At 35.7% G+C, this 17277-nt stretch overlaps 2 protein-coding genes across 9 annotated transcripts in view; one reads left to right on the top strand and one right to left on the bottom strand.

The window, feature by feature from the left end:
- Positions 1 to 17277, top strand: part of EHBP1 (EH domain binding protein 1) — a 364981-nt gene that overhangs the window by 342223 nt on the left and 5481 nt on the right. For all 8 annotated transcript variants that reach the window (XM_045827361.1, XM_045827362.1, XM_045827367.1 and 5 more), the window contains 2 exons: positions 13830 to 13929; positions 15025 to 15098. In XM_045827361.1, the coding sequence (XP_045683317.1) occupies positions 13830 to 13929; positions 15025 to 15098 (174 nt within the window). The remainder of the gene's footprint in view (positions 1 to 13829; positions 13930 to 15024; positions 15099 to 17277) is intronic.
- On the bottom strand, positions 280 to 654 carry LOC123811376 (60S ribosomal protein L31-like). Its single transcript, XM_045827368.1, has one exon. The coding sequence runs from the start codon at positions 652 to 654 to the stop codon at positions 280 to 282; it is 375 nt and encodes a 124-aa protein (XP_045683324.1).

The raw sequence follows: 17277 nt of genomic DNA, 5'->3' as shown, positions 1-17277 counted from the left end.
TTGAAGTTGACAATGACTGTTTTTTTAAGTATATTTTATTGATTATGCTATTATAGTTGTCCTGATTTTTCCCCATTTTCCCCTCTCTTCCCTCCTCCACCCCACACCCCCTCAGGCAATGCCCCCACCATTGTTCATGTCTATGGGTCATGATTATAAGTCCGTTGGCTACTTTATTTCCCTGTACTGTACTTTACATCCCCATGGCTATTACGTGACTACCTATTTCTACTTCTTTTTTTTTTTTTCAGTTTTATAACTCTATTGGACAATCAGCAGTTAGTTCTCATCCACATTAACTATTGGTAGATTTTTGAAAGTGGTGACAGGTACATAGGTGACCAGCGTATAGAGCTTGTTTGGTAAATCTTCATCCTCATTACGTTTTCTGGACAGCCGCGCTTGGATACAGTATGGGACATTCCTTCTTCCTTTGGCCCAAATGACTTTGTTAAGCCTGGTTTCAGTGCGCACATCTGGAGTTCCCATCTCCTTCATGGCAAATTTCCAGATCTCTTTAAGTGCCTGAGGGACATGCTTCTTGAAGCCCACTCCATGGGTGCGCTTGTGGATGTTGATGGTGTACCTTCTGGTTACCAGCTCGTTGATGACAGAACGGCCCTTCTTCTCGCCACCCTTCTTTGAGGGAGCCATTATGATGGGCCCAGGTTGAAAAGACCTATTTCTACTTCTTAACCACCTTACCTCTTCACACATTCTCCCACAACTGTCTCCTATCAGGCAGCCATCAAAACACTCTCATATTTATGATTCCATCTCTGTTCTTTTTGTTCAGTTTGTTTTTTAGATTGAATTGTTGAAAGATTGGTTTTTACTACCATTTTGTTGTTCATAGTTTTGATCTTCTTTTTCTGAAATAAGTCCCTTTAACATTTCATATAATAATGGTTTGGTGATGATGAATTCCTTTAGTTATTTTATCTGGGAAGCTCTTTATCTGCCCTTCTATTCTAAATGATAGCTTTGCTGGGTAGAGCAATCTTGGCTGTAGGTTTCTGCTCCTCATGACTGAATATTTCTTGTCAGTCCCTTTTGGCCTGCAAAGTTTCTTTTAAGAAATCAACTGACAGTCTTACAGAAACTCCCTTGTAGACAACTAACTTCTTTTCTCTTGCTGCTTTTAAGATTCTCTCTTTATCTTTAGCATTTGGCATTTTAATTATGACATGTCTTGGAGTGTGCCTCTTTTCATCCATCTTGTTTGGGACTCTGTGTGCTCCCTGGACTTGCATGTCTATTTCCTTCACCAAATCAGGGAAATTTTCTTTCACTATTTTTTCAAATAGATTTCCCATTTCTTGCCCTTTCTCTTCTCCTTCTGGCACCCCTATGATGTGAATGTTGGACCTCTTAAAGTTGTCCCAGAGGCTGCTTATACTATCCTCATTTTTTGGATTCTTTTTTCTTCTTTTTCTGATTGGTTGTTTTTTGCTTCCTTATGTTCCAAATCATTGATTTGATTCTTGGCTTCATCCACTTTACTGTTGTTTCCCTGTAAATTTTTCTTTATTTCAATTAGTGTATCCTACGTTTCTGACTGGATCTTTTTTATGCATTGAAGTCCTCACCCACTAAGTTCCTTGAGCATCCTTATAAAGAGTGTTTTAAAGCACCTGATAGATTGTTATCTCCATTTCATTCAGTTCTTTCTCTGGAGTTTTGACCTGTTCATTTGGACCATGTTTCTTTGTCTCCTCATTTTGGCATCCTCCCTGTGTTTAGTAAAGCTGCTTTGACTCCATGTCTTAGTAGTATGGCCTAATGTAATAGGTGCCCTGTAGGGTCCAGTGGCACAGCCTCCCCTATCACCCAAGCTGGGTACTTGAGGTGCACCCTTCATGTGGGTTGAGTATACCCTCCTCTTGTAGTTGTGCTTTGGTCGCTGTTGGCAGATCAATGGGAGGGATTTACCCAGGCGAGTGAGCTGTAAGGATTGGCTGTGACCACTGATCACCAACCTCTGCCCTTGTGGAGGATCAGCTGTTCAGGGGCAGGGTGGTGGTGCTCCTATGTGGTCTGTAGCTGTCCACTGGGTGTGCTGGTCCTGGGATTTCCTGGATAGTACAGGCCAGGGTCAGCCCTCACCTGTGTTTTGCCTGGGACCACCCTGCCCTAACTATAAAGCAATCTGAGATGGCTGCTACTTTTGCTGGGCTTGGAGATTCCCAGTCACAGCCAATCTGTGAATCTAGGCTAGCTGCTGCTAGTGAGGGGCCTAGGGCTCACTGAGGGAAGCTGTTGTTTGTGTGAGAGATTTTAGGAAGTTGTGAAGGATGAGCCAGGACTAGCCATTCATATGAAAAAGCAGCTTGGGTGGGCCAGAGTATTTGGGGATCTCTGGGGCTGAGCAAACAGTGTCAAACAGGTTGATGGAGTCTCAGATATGGCACCAGCTTGCAGGCTCTGTAGGGAGAGGGTTTAGAGAAGGGACAATGGCCTCTGCTTGCCTTGATGACACTTCAGTTCCTCCCTTTATGCCATTGGTGCCTTTCAAGTTGCTACCCCAGTGCTAGAGCTCAGAGAGAGGGAGTCTGAGTAGGTGAGTTCATGTTTGGGTTCTATAAAAGGAACTGCTTGGGGCTCTAGAAGTATCTTCAACTGAGTCAGTCCCCTCTAGTTTTTGCAGCTACAAGTTGTAGGAACTTACCTTTCTGGCACTAGAACCCTGGGCTGGGGGTCCTGGGACTCCTCACTTCCAAGATATCCCTCCTGAATTTTTATCCATCACACGTGGGTAAGGGACTAGCCAGTTCCATGTCTGTGCCCCTACCAGTCTGGGTGAATGTGGTTTCTTTAATTCTGTAGTTGCCAGACTTCCATTCAACTTGATTTCTGATGGTTCTAAGTGATGGTTCTATTTTAGTTGTAATTTTGATGTAGTCGTGTGAAGAAGCAAGCCATGTCTGCCTATGCTACCATCCTTACTGGCTGTCTCAATCATGACTTTGGGTAGGAATGTAGGGTTAAGTGTCTTAGATGTGATTGTTCTGACTTATTTTAAGTGAGCTGTAGCTGTAGAGTGAGGTAGAGGACATACAACACAACACAAAAAGATACAGAATCTGAGAGGGATTCTTGGGGTAGCATGATATTCTTCAGCCTAAGGAGTATCCAAAAATCTATATCATGATAAAAGAGGAAATTGAATTTATCTTAAGGATTAAATTGAGGAGGAAATTTCAAAATAACTTTATCTTTGGGAATTCTAGAGATTCTACAAATCACAAATCATATTTTTTTTCTCTGAATTTCTGACTGAAGGAACTACTATATTAGCCAGAGAACCTTTGGAATAGACTTAACAGAATATGCATAACCTTGGGAATAGGGATGTCTCATCAGGGGTTTGCATTTGAGTAGCACCTTTAAGAAAACTGGGTAATGGGTAGTTGATGGGCTTCCATGCTTTAGGGGAATGAAAAAGTTGAAATGATAGCAGGATGCTTTTTGGTTGATTGGTCCAGTAAAATAGACATGTAAAGACATTAGAAATGTCATGCTCTATGAAACTAACGTTTTAAGACTTGCACCAGATTGCCCTTTGTGCTTGCTTCTTGTGGGTAGGTCTTTTTGGTGCTTGCAGAGGTAATCAGAAAAACTGTAAGACTGCCAAGTGGAATCTCCTTGCCTTGCTCCATCAATAATCGTAGGAATCAGGCACCAAGGGTAACTCTAAAACTTGCATAAAGAATGTGGTTCTGCCCTGAGTAGTATGGCTCAGTGGATTGGTCATCAGAGGTTGCCGGTTAGATTCCCCAGTCAGGGCACCTGCCTGGGTTGGACCAGGCCTCTGGCGTGGGGGAGTGTGAGAGGCAACCAGTCGATATTTCCTTTGAAAAAACATCTACATTTTTCTCCCTCTCTTTCTTCCTTCCTTCTCCTCTCTCTAAAAATAAATAAATAAAATCCTTAAAAAAAAAAAAAAAGAACGTGGTTCTGTACCGTGTGTGTATGAGAGAAAGAGGAAGACATTTATAATAGCATTTATTATAAGCCAAGCACTATTCTAAGTGTTTTACATATATTGACTCAATCTTTTTAAAAACCTTATGTAATAGAACTATTATATCAATTTTACAAATGTGGAAACTGAGGCATCAGAAGATTAAGTAATTTACCCAAGTTCCCATATCTCTTAAAGAACAGAGCTGGAACTTGAATGCACCCTGATAATTCAGTGCTAGGCAGAGCATTTTTGTTTTGGGGCCATTTTCATTGAAGGATCCCTTAAATGTGCAACTGGAGTCATAGTAGCTTATAGTTGCCCAACAAGTGAGCAGGTCTATTTCTGGAATCCCCTGTTTGGGAGACATTGTACAACAAACAATAATTCAAGAATCTTATTGTCACATCTGCATAGGAGGAAAGGCTGAGTCCCCTTGACATCCCCTGGATGTACTGCTCTGATGTCATTGTTAAGTCCCAGCGGCCTCCCTGGGAAGAATAGACAAAATCCTTTCTAGTAATAGATGAACTAAGTGAACAAAATTATTTGTTTGTTTGTTTGTTTACAAGAAGCTTGAAGGTTTGCTTTTTGTTTGTTTTTTTGTTTTGTTTTGTTTTGCTTATCAGAACCACTCTGAAGGCTTTGTCAAGGTTGGCCTGAATTCTAAATAAAGGGCCTTTTCTGGTAAGACTGGTTACCTATGGTGGGAAGGGTAGCTAAGAGTGGCGGTTCACAAGACAGATTGCTTGAAGTAACTAATCACTAACTAGCTCTATTACCTTAAATAAGTTATATAACCTCATTCACTTTTCAGTGCTGTCATCATCATCATCATCATCATCATCATCATCATCATCATCATTGCCAGCCGATTAGAAAGTTATTGGTTGTTAGTGATGTAAAAAGGGAGATATGTGACATAGATGGCCTGAGACGCTGTTTTTCCCAGGGCTTCAGGAAACAGCACTGTGAACACAAGTCCATCATGAAGGTCTTTTGTGTATCCTGGTGAAGAGAATGGCTCCACTGAGAAGGTTGAGGGGCATTAGATGAAGTAGTATAGTGTTGAAACACACTAGTCACCTGGCCTGATCTTGAAAAACAGCATTTGTTGCATTTGCTTCAAAGTGTTGTGTAGTTGCTGTTGAAGCCCTATGCAGGTTATAAGGCTGCTGGAGATGATTTTGCAGGATCCTGCTTTAATTAGGCTTCTATATTTTGAGAATGAATGTGGCCATAGGCTAGAAGGGGATAGGCATAATTCCCTTCAGCTCTCTCTCTCACCCAATAAAGGTATTTAAGAAGGTACATAAGAAAGGATAAGTCAGTGTTACCTGGTTGGCTGAAACCAAGCATGATCAAAGAAAGTACAGAGTAGAAGAAGCAGTCACTCTGCAGGTAGTGCATTGGGGTTTAGGGGTTGAACTCATCCCTTTTTAGAAACTAGGTTCTGGGGACACCCTGGGTATAATTTTTAAAGGACATTTAAAGTCTTTAAACAGCCCTGGCTAGCGTAGCTCAGTGGATTGAGCGTGGGCTGCGAACCGAAGTTTCGCAGGTTCAATTCCCAGTCAGGGCATATGCCTGGGTTGCAGGCCACAGCCCCCAGCAACCGCACATTGATGTTTTTCTCTCTCTCTCCCTCCCTTCCCTCTCTAAAAATAAAAATAAATAAAAATCTTAAAAAAAAATAAAGTCTTTTAAAAACTCTTGGCCCTATCTGGGTAGCTCAGTTGGTTAGAGCATTGTCCAAGTAAGCCAGGGTTGTGGATTCAATAGTTGGTCAGGGCACATATAAGAATAACTACTGAGCTCTGGCTGGTGTGGCTCAGTGGATTGAGTGCTGACCCGCACCCAAGGGGTGCTGGTTCGATTCCCAGTCAGGGCACATGCCTGGGTTGTGGGCCAGGTCCCCAGTGGGGGATGCACAAGAGGCCATCACACATTGATATTTCTCTCCCTCTTTTTCTCCCTCCTTTCCCCTCTGTCTAAAAATAAATAAATGTTTTTTTAAAAGAATAACTAATGAATGCATAACTAAAGTGAAACAACAAATCAGTGTTTCTATCTGTATCTTTCAAATCAATAAATTAAAAAAAAAATTTAGAGCCTTTTTGGCCCTGGCTTGTGTGGCTCAGTGGTTTAAGCACCAGACTGTGAAGCAAAGGGTGGCCAGTTGAATTCCCTGTCAGGGCATGTGCCTGGGTTGCAGGCCAGGTCCCCAGTAGAAGATGTGCCAGAGGCAACCACACATTGATGTTTCTCTCCCTTTCTTTCTCCCTCCCTTGCCCCTCTCTCTAAAAACAAATAAATAAAATCTTTAAAAAGAAAAGCCCTTTTGGAGCATATCTACCTGGTTTGTCCATCTATATTTTAAAATTATATGTATTTAATCTACACTCTGAACAGAATCTGTTCTTCTCACTTGGCATTTAGTAAATCAGCTGTCTTATCTATATTACCGATTTCAACGATGCTTTGTTTTAAAATCAAAATCTTTTTCTGTAAAAGTGATGAAAACTTGCTTTCTCAGTGAAGCTTTTTGCTTTATAAATATTTTATTTTTTTAGATTTTATTTATTTATTTTCAGAGAGAGGAGGAAGGGAGGGAAAAAGAGTGGGAGAAAAACAACGATGTGTAAGAGAAACATCCATCTGTTGCCTCTCACACACCCTGAACTGGGGACCTGGCCTGCAACCCAGGCATGTGTCCTGACCAGGATCGAACCAGCAACCTTTCATTTCACAGGCCAGCACACAATCCACTGAACCATACTAGCCAGGACACTTTATAAATATTTGATTTTTGTTAAGGATTTTCTTTTAAAATTACATCAGTTCATACTTGCAATTGTCATTTTCTTTTTTAACTATTTTGATAACTAGTAAATTTTTTGATCTGTTCTTTTAGCCCATAATTTTTAGTCTTAAATATTTACTTTTTTTTAATATTAAGCAATATCCATGATCTGCTTTGTTTTTTAATCTCTAAAACTCACTGCAAATAACTAGACTGTCGTTACTTGGAGCATAGCCACATTGTTGTGTCACATGGCTCTGGATGTCTTTCCTTTGCACCAGTGACAGTGATGACCCATTAGGGCATTCACTTTGTTTTTCCAGCTGCAGAGATGAGTTTGTACTGATTCACCCACATTTCTCGCCTATTCTGCTTGTGATCAGTGACTTACTGTAGACTTTGTACAACTAACAAAGATTGGAAATATAATTTGTGTCCATAGAATTTAGATTTTACCCTCCCTCCAGCTACTCCTAAGTATGTGTCTGTCTCCACACTAGACTATGAATGCTTTTGAGGAGGGGACCACATCTTTGTATCTCCAGTTCCTAGCTTACCACGTGTCATCATCATCCTCTTCATTATCATCATCATTGAGTACTGTTCTAAGGACTTTACATTTCTCATTTAATTCCTCTAACAACCATATGAGGTAAATAGTGTGCTTATTCTTACAGAGATGGAGAAACTGAAGTTCAGACAGATTAATTAGTCTAAGATTAAGGGACTCAGTCCACTTTTTTAACCAAACTGGACAAAAGCCATTATGGATACAGACTTAATGTTCATCTTATTTGCATCACATTCAGAAGGACAGATCTAACCAGTCACAAAAACTATAGATGGAAATAAATTGGACCTACCAGAATTTATAGTGTATCCAAGAAGTTTCTAGAGATTAATGTAGGTAAACATTCATAAAGGTACTCCTTAATTTATTTACAAGAGGCCTTTATTCTAATGTTCATTATGAGTCAGGTGCTTTTCCATAAAATACTTAAATTATAGATTGTGTCCCAGAGCACCCAATGTAAAGCTATGTGCCAAATGACCTAAAAAAAAAAATGAATGCCTATTTTCTCAATAAGAAGATCCCCCACCAGAAATTTTGACCTACTTGAACATATAAAAGTTTAGAAAGATCTCTTGTAATATATAATTTAGGGACAAGTACATACATATTTAAAATCATGTATCTTAAAATATATTAATCTGAAAATATTGTTACTACTTATCAAGTAATAATTTTATTCAGCTCTTCGTGGTCTTCTTCAACATTAATGTCTGTCACCTCTCGAGCCACTCTTTTGTCATTTCTATGATGTGACTGTGAGAAGGCTGTAGGACAGAGAGGGGGTAGAGAGGAGTCTGCCAAGTGCAGTCCAAACAAAAAGGGCTTCAAGAGAGGGGAGAAGTGGCTGGGGACGCTCTCCATCTGTAAGCATGGCTCACATTCACATTTTCCCGGTGGTGGAGGATGCCTAATTGATTCTCCAAGTAGAATCCAGTCCATTTGGTTGAATGATGCCTATAAAAGTGACTCTCTAACTTATTCCATTCCATTTTACAAAATATTTTAAATGTACCTTAAAAACATAGTTTCAGAGTTCTGTCCTAAGTGTTTTCTACCTTTAGCCAAGTATCTATTTATAGTCAAGATAATCATGTATTACCTGAAATGGGGATTATATTAATGCCTTTAAAGGCTTTTTTAGCACTAGTTAGGGGTCAACCCCATCCCATAGGTAATTTTTTTAAATACTAAACTGTAAATAAATATAGTGAATTTTATCATTTATAATTTTCCCATGAAGACTACTTCCATGTTTTGTTTTGTTTTGTTTTCTATCTTTCTTAAGTTTGTGCTTAGTTTGCCTTTTAAGAAATCTAGCACTGACCTTTGGCATAAAAAGGCTCTTCGACTCTACTAAGGAGTTGGTACAAGAAGAATGTTGTTAGTTTTCCACCTTGAGAAATGGCTTCTTCTTAACCTATAAGTTTGTTTGGGGTTGGTACTTTGGTGAAGTTTCTTCTACCTCCTCCTGTAAAAAGTATATACATAGAAGTCTGTCAGAACTTACCTGCACAGAGATGTTACTCTGAATCCCCACATTGTTTTACTAAACGGGTAAATGAAAGGTGTGTTTAATTTGAGAGTGTGTTAGTTTTTATTGTACTTAAACAAAAGGAGACAGGATTTCTCCCAAAGTTTATATTCTTAAAACTATAATAAATACATCATGCTAAGCAAATAGTTTTAAGACAATTGCTGCTGAAATCATCAATAAAGGTTATTATTAGCTTCTTTTATATTGATTGCTGTTTGAGGATATTCTTGGAGTAGAAACATTTATTAGCTGTTTTCTTATATAGTAAAATTTATTTTTATATTAAAGTTCTATTTCTTAAGTTTAAAATACTTTCTAAAACTGGGGCACTAGAGCCCTGCAATAGTGTTGGCTGTGGAGTGCATGTGTTCATGACCCCATGTAACTGCAGTAAATTCATCTTTCTCATATGTTAGATAAATCAGCCAGATTTCACTTCCTTTGTTATTAAAATGTTTTTCCAGTTAGTTAGACACCTTCATGTGTCTCTCTATTGTAATATGTTATGTCTTCCAAAGGTCATATTCATGTAATCATACCATCAGGACAATTTATAATGGCAACTTTTTTGTTTTGATGTTTGGTTTGGCTTTGCTGTGTTTGCTGTGTGTGCCCTTTAAGGGCCATGTCTGATCACTGTCAGCCACCTCCGCTATGGGGCTATGGCAAGAGTTCAGCATTCTTTAATGTTTTCATGGTGGAAAATCTTCAGTTTGTTTATATGTACAACAGTCTGCTTCTTTGTGTTTTCATTCTTTCCTATTTATCTTTTTTCTAGCTAAAATTGTCCCTTATTTTGCATTTATATAAGAATTTGCTATCTAAAAATAGATCTTTGTAAATAGATAATTTTATGGTGAAAGATTAATTAGGAAAGTTAATTGGTACACAATCTTCCAAACTATGTTTCAAGATTTTAGGTTTTTGATATCACTCTTCTTTTATTCACTTAAAAATTTTCATTGAAAACACTACTTCTGAAAAAATTAACAAAAACTATATGCAAATCCTGGGTGAATTCTTGCATGAAATTAAACCTTAACTTTAAATCTTTTTTTTTTGAGGAAATAGCATATAAAAGTGGTTACTCTAGTCAACTAACATGTATGAAATATGTAGTGCTCTGTATCATGCTGCTTTCTTTTAAGTGGTTTTTGTTAACTGCGTGATAGGAAGAATGATTTGAAGTCATATTTACATAGTTACTTTTCCTGCCATTATCATTATTCTTGATTAACAATTTTTACAAGTCATATTCCAGCTACGCTAATTGATTAAAAGACAAAACTGACATTAATTGAAGACATTTTGTTGTCAGAAAAGACACTGCATTCCTAAAGGCAGAATAAACAGAAGTCTATAAGGAAACAAAGTAATGTTACAGTGATATTTTTAATGGTTATATATTTATAATAAATATGAGGTACTATGTTTTAAAATATAATAACTCAGGCAATATTTCACATTTTACTAACTGCACACTGACTTGTTGTTTTTCGACGTTGTTTGAATTTCAGAGTGGTCTTTGATAGTACATGTCTTAAATTTTTCAGTTCATAAAATTTAAAAAAAAATTGAAGTATCAGTGTCTGACTGTAAGGTGATAATGTAGTGGTAAATGTAGTGGTAAGTACAAATCAAACATAATTTTGAAAGAGAAGTAATCATGTAAAGTGAAACAAAAAATGATTTATGGCCATTTTATAAAATAATGACAGTCTTCATTTTAAGCTACAATGTAAAGTGCTTTATTCTGAGATTATGTATTGTGGCAGAAGCTAAAACTGCCTTTTTTCTAACAGTGCCAGAATACAGCCTCTTTTTCTTTTTGCACTAACAAGACTGCTTTACCACCACAGCCCACTCTAAGTAATTAAATCAATCCTTTGTACTTACCGTATTCTCCTCTAGTGACGGTACTAGATCTGATTATATGCTTCATGCATATTCAAAGTACTGCACTGACAGCTCTTTAATGAGCTCTTACTTAATCAGTATGAACAATGTTCATCTTGTTCTTTTTTTTCCTCATGCATTAGAGCTAGGAACAGTTGGGAAAAATGAAACATCCAGCATTCATTTGAAAAATATATTGTACTTTGAAAAGTGTCTAAGCTGAGGAAGTTGCATTCTGCCCTTTAAAAGTCTGATGGACAAATTGGATTACTAGTATTGGATTAAATAACAAATGGTTAGAGGAGAAATGAAAAAAGCTCACTGTGATCAGAGGCTTTAATATTTTTTGTTACTTATAAAGCTAAAGGGGTCTTTAACCAGTTATTAAAGTCAGGATTAATTTGTAATGGTTCAACTTACTGGCTTTTAAAAGCTTTTTAAATTTAAAAATTTTTAAATCCCTAAAAACAATAGTGTAATGATATATTAGGAAAAAGTTTAATTTTTTTATTATTTGGTTAAGTATATATTTCCATCATCGTGTACCATCTCAGATAAGGAGTTACATAATTGATTTAACCTTAACTATGGTTTTTCATTTAATTTATATAATCTCTGTAGCAATATGTAATATGTCTTTAAATATTTCTTATTGTTAGGCTTATTTCCTTTTGAAACATAAAACTCTTATATTACTAGTTATTTCCTAACAATTAGGGGAGGGGGATTTTCAGTCTTACCTAGAAATCATAGGCATGAGTCAAACTGAAAATAACATAGTACCACATCAATATTGTTATTGTCAAGACGCAGTCTCCCATTGAAGAAAATGATGCTAATTTAAGAGTAGTCTAGTTGCTTCTAGTATTCCCTGAAAGCCTCAATTATAGGTTAAGTTAAACGCAAAACAAAGTTTTAATACATCTGTATTTTTAAAAGATACTTAGATTATGAACACAAGAATTAAGTCTTTAATCAGAAAGTAAAATGTCATAAAAACTGCACCTATTAATATTGCACACATGTGTGATTTCAGTGATCAAAAAGGCCTTCACCAGGGCACAATTGGCCTTTTTCCAAATTGCAAGCTTTTTCTCAGCTTTTTCTTTTTACTCTTTCTTCTTTTGTTGCTACCCAGGGATTTGTTCCTATCGCAGCCTATATCACATGACTAGTGTCAGGACATCACATGGTCTAAAGTGAATACAAAACCAGCTACCCTAAAAGAGAGATTAAAAATACTGTAAAACAATAAAGACTTTTGTTCATACTCTTAAAAAAATCTATCCTGTCTGCTCTATAACATAAAGTTTTAACAGCATTTAATGAAGAGACACATACTCTCACTATTCTCCCCAATGATGAACAACAGATATCTATTTTTACAAGGATTCTCTGGAGTATATGTTTAATCTTTTGCACCCAAAACAGCTCTTTATACTCTATTTTCATTCTAAATTTTGCTTCATATTTCTGTCAATGTGGAAATAGTTAAATGGTATATCCATAATTTATGCAAGTATTAAGAAGAATGAAGTAGATCTTTAAACAGCATGACAAAAGTACATCACTGGGCAATATACAGGGGTGCGCAAAAGTAGGTTTATAATAATAAAGTTAATAAATAATATAATAATAAATAATAATATAAGAATAAACTGTTTCATGTAATCACAACTGTAAACCTACTTTTGCCAACCCCTGTATAATATGATCTCACGTTAAAGAAAAGAACCCTGTCTGTATCTATACATGAGTTATGTCTGTGTGTGATAGACAGCTATGTGGTCTGCAAGGAGGTACACTAAATGGTAATAGTGCTTACTTCTGGGGAAGGGGAGTAGAGTGAGGAATTGGGAAGGGTGAGGTTGGTGAAAGAGGACTTGACTTTTTACTCAATTATACTGCTGTACTGTGTGAATTTTTTAAATGTGTTTGAATTTTTTAAATGTGTTTGAAATGTAAAAAAATATCTTGCTTAAAAAGAAAAAAACTTAGAGACTTAGCTGGGATATTGAGTCTTAGCTGGGGTGTTTAATTTGTTATTATTTAAATTAACCCTATGAATCTATACAGAAGGTGGACTGAAGTATTAAATAATGGCCTAGCAAAACAATAAATCAATAATGGGTAAAATTCAGGAAAAAATTGCAAATTTGACTAGGTACAATTAATTTGAAAGGAGAGTAGGTAACAAGGTAGGGGTTAATTTTTTTTTAGCATGATTGTGGTCTACTTCTACATGAATGATACCACATACGTACTATATATTATAATCCTTGATATAATGGCCTTTGGGGGAGGGCAGTAGTGTAGACGATGGAGTGGATATTAGGAAAAGTGAATTTTAAATGTGCAATTAGTAAATTTATAATCTAAAATGTTATACCATCTTTCTGCTGAAATGTTTTCTGATTTACTGACATTATTATGTTCATTATAATGTGCTTTTTCAGACAGCTATAGGCATTTTTTGGTAACCTGGTCATTTACAACGTATTTCAAATAATTTGCAAGAGTTTACCCTGTTAGGGATGATGACTTCTAGAATGGTATATGCACTTTATTTTTAGTTTACTTTGGGAGAGAAAATTAAGAAAAATTCAAGTTGTTACAAGTAGAAGCTTTCACAAAATCTCTGGACTTCTCTGATCTTCCTGCTAGTCTTGTAATTCTCATAATGATTTTTAAGTTTTTTTTATCATGACCACATGTTTGTCAGCGCCATGAGTTCCTCATTGAAATATAATAATAAATCAGCCCCTGGGGAGGATTTAAAAGTTGGAACACTTTTGTATGGTCTATAGATATGTTCAGGGGGACTGAAACATACATTCTGAATAATGCCAGCTTTAGAAGATTGAATTTAGAAGATTATGAATTTTTAAATATCGATTTCTTTTTTCAGGCCTTGGACTTTAATCTCACATTGTCGTAAAACATTTTATTTGTACTATCGGGGTAGCTGAAATGTTGCATGTTAAAAACAATACTTCTGCTAAACTATTATTTGCTTCTGAATGTCATATAAGAAGAAATAACTCTTCCTGAATTACAGGAAGGAATACAGAAGAAGAAGAAGCTATGATGCAGGAATGGTTTATGTTGGTTAATAAGAAAAATGCCTTAATAAGGAGAATGAACCAGCTCTCCCTCCTGTAAGTACTCACAGCTGCTTTTTTTCCCTACGACATTGATGGATCTTAGGCTTTTTGGGGTTTCATATTTATTAGGCTTAATTTTTTTCTTTCCTTGGAGATTACAGTTTATTTTATATGAAAAAATAGTATATAACCAATTTTCATCTGAACAGTAAGAATTTTTAAATAGTGATACTAAAAAAGTTTATTATACAGAAAGCCAGTGAATATAAATAATTGTTGTATTTAAGAAATAAAGCTTTGTACACAAAAAGGAGGTTTGATATATATTAATGGTTTAGAGGAGAAAAAATAGAAATTTATTTAACATCAAACTTTAAGTCAGAAATTAAATAACTCTTAATAAAAACAAAAGCACCTTTCTCTTCTACAGATGATGTTACCCTAAATTTTGGGATAAAAGATGAATGAGTTACAGAGAAGTGACCTTTTTATGACTATAAAAATTACAGTAAAATGTAGATGAGACCAAATGTAAGCATTCTTAGTCCTTAGCATTTAGTTTACTATAGGACTTAATGTTTGTTCCTTTTTGCTAACTAGCAGGGTTCTTAATTGTGCCACCTAGTTGGGGAAGGAGCCAGCTTACTGGTGTTTTATTTTCGTGAGAACAGCTATTTTTGTCATTTGTGCTATGTCTGAACTTGATAAAAGCGTTATGAGGAAGTACAAAAGTTAACTAATCCCAGATTTTTCATTGTTACCATATTAAATTTGCACTTATCAGTATTGTCATGTTTCTTGTATTTGCACATGGAATTCTAGACTAAAGAGTGTTGTAAACTATGAAAACCATTTTACAAAATAGTCTTATACCTGGCACTTAATACAAGAAACTTTGAAGAATGAGCCTACTTATTTGCAGATTAAAATACACCTCTGTGCAATTCAAAATTGAAGGAGAAAAATAATAGCCCTAGTAAATATTCAACCTGAGGAAGGTTTTAGGTTTGTGTATCATTTGTTTGGAGTAGCTTAAAGTTAAAGAGAAAAGTCAGTTATGAGTCCTAAAATCAATGTAACCTAAAGGTTCTTTTAAGTGTTTAATGATTTAGTAATTAGCATATTGATGAACTTTTGCCACTTGCCTAGGGAAAAAGAACATGATTTAGAACGACGGTATGAGCTGCTGAATCGGGAATTGCGGGCAATGCTAGCCATTGAAGGTAAGAAATGCTGTGGTGTAGTGAGGTATGTGAGGTGTCAATTGTCAAGAGTGTAATAATTAATAATACACTTCTGGTCTCCCTAGGTGTGGTCTGACTAGAGACCTACAGAATTTTCAAATGCCTTAGAATCAAAAAACTTAAGTCATATCAAACCTAAGGACCTTGATTCAGATGGATAATCAGTATGCCTGCTATTAAACACAGAATTGTCTTAATGTTTGTCAGCAAGCTTAAATGTCAATAAAATGAAAAATACAAGGAGTTAAATGATTTAGTTACATTTCACTGTGTGCAATTTAAAGTGTTTTCACTGGGGACGTTTGAGAAATATTTATCATTTTGATTCTTCACATTCAGACTCTAAATTTTACCTTAATATTTAATTGATGTCAACCCTGAAAAATGGCACTATACAGTCTACTATAGTTCTTAAGATTCCACCTCCTATTAAATGATTATTCAGGCAAAGATTGGCATAAGATGTAAATGAAACACTTTCACACTTTTTTCATAAAGGCTTTAAATGAATAATGTACTAATCCTAAGTGTGGTTCATAATATCAGTAAACATCAGCTAGCTTAACTATGGCATATACTAATAAGATTTTTTTTAAATTGTTGGGTGTTTTAGAATGCTGTTCTTATACTTAGTTGAAAATGTTTCATAGTTAAAGATGTCTGTCTGCTTAAAAGCTAATCCTTTGGGCTCTGTAAAATGGACCTTTTGTCTAATCAATGCAAATTGATTTTCCTATTCTATATTGACCTCTTAACCCATTGACTGTCCATGGTAATTTCCTTCTTTACCTGATAAGGTACCTGATCTATAATAAGTCAATTCTAATTAGTTCAAAAACTGGAAATTTAAGTTTGTAAAGGGAAGACAAATGAAACCATATAGTTTTAAAACATTTTAATTAATACTGTTATTAGATAAAATACATGCTATTTATCTAAATAGTATCTTACACATTTATAGAAGTTTTATTTTTTAATTATTTTTTATGGCCTATAATCTCACTTGATAAATGTAACTAACAACACTTACATATCCTCATTTGGAAATCAAACTTATTTTAAAAGGTTTCAGATAGCTAATTTCCTTCAAGTGGCAATCCAAATGTATCAAATTATACCACTGAAAAATGACTAAAATTTGTCAAAATTATTTAAGAAGTTCTGTGAAACTTGTCATTGAAATGAAATGTACCAGTATACTAACTGGTATTTTTCATCTGTATGGAATTTTTGTAGTCATCATAGTTTTTAAGAGATTGTAACGCTAAATAGTGAAAGGTAGGTACAGTGAATACTATTTATATGGCATATATATATGAGTGTGCAATTTAAAATGTATGTTTACATATAGTATGCATAACATATAATTCAGTATATAGTTTATATATAGATTCATTATACTCTACACTCAATACAGAGAATTTAAAAAAAAATTTTGCCCACTCCCTCATGTGCAGTAAATGAAATCATCCCCAAAATACGGCTTGATACAATACAGTTGACTTTTAAGGCAGATATTACTTCTATCCTAAAACCAATATTATTATGAAATACCATCTTAAAAGGAGGGCAGCGACACATATAAAAGATCTCAGTTTTATTGGTGATCCTATCCCTACGTACCAGACCTACAGTCTTAAATAATATAACATTTTTATCTGCCTGCACTTCTTGTACATATGGAAGACCAGTAGAAAGCCGTATTTTTTAAGAGGGGAAAAAAATAACATTTTCTTTTTCAAACTCTGGTTTGTTTTACTTTTACATAATACCATTGTTTAATATGTGGTTGTGCCTTAAATCTCTCAGCCAGTTTCTGATGCTGCTTGAGAGGAAAAAAAAAGAACCGGGGGAGAGAGAACGAGACTTGGAGGAAAGAAGCAGCCTGTTGATTACAAATAAAGACACTTTCTTAGAGAGAGGCCTGTGGCACTAGCCTGGGCATTACAAGAACTGGGCTGACCTTGAGAGACACTGACCATCGAGATGGTCAGTTCTGAGCCAACCCTTAGAATGAACGTGACACACATGCAGTTAGTTCAGTAGTCATTTGGAATGTACAAACACCACAGGAAAACACACAAACAAGCAACACTAGTTGGTTTTGCTTTGCTTTCCTTTGTTTTAAAGTTCATTCCTGTTCTTTCTCACCTCTCCT

This window comes from Phyllostomus hastatus, unplaced genomic scaffold, assembly GCF_019186645.2.
Source record: "Phyllostomus hastatus isolate PE091 unplaced genomic scaffold, TTU_PhHast_1.1 phas_scaffold_78, whole genome shotgun sequence".
Lineage (NCBI taxonomy): Eukaryota > Metazoa > Chordata > Mammalia > Chiroptera > Phyllostomidae > Phyllostomus > Phyllostomus hastatus.
This window is presented reverse-complemented; position numbering and strand designations above follow the sequence as displayed.

Bases quoted from the DNA above. Each gene is read 5' to 3' on its own strand.
- LOC123811376 (XM_045827368.1), bottom strand. From the start codon at position 654: ATGGCTCCCTCAAAGAAGGGTGGCGAGAAGAAGGGCCGTTCTGTCATC.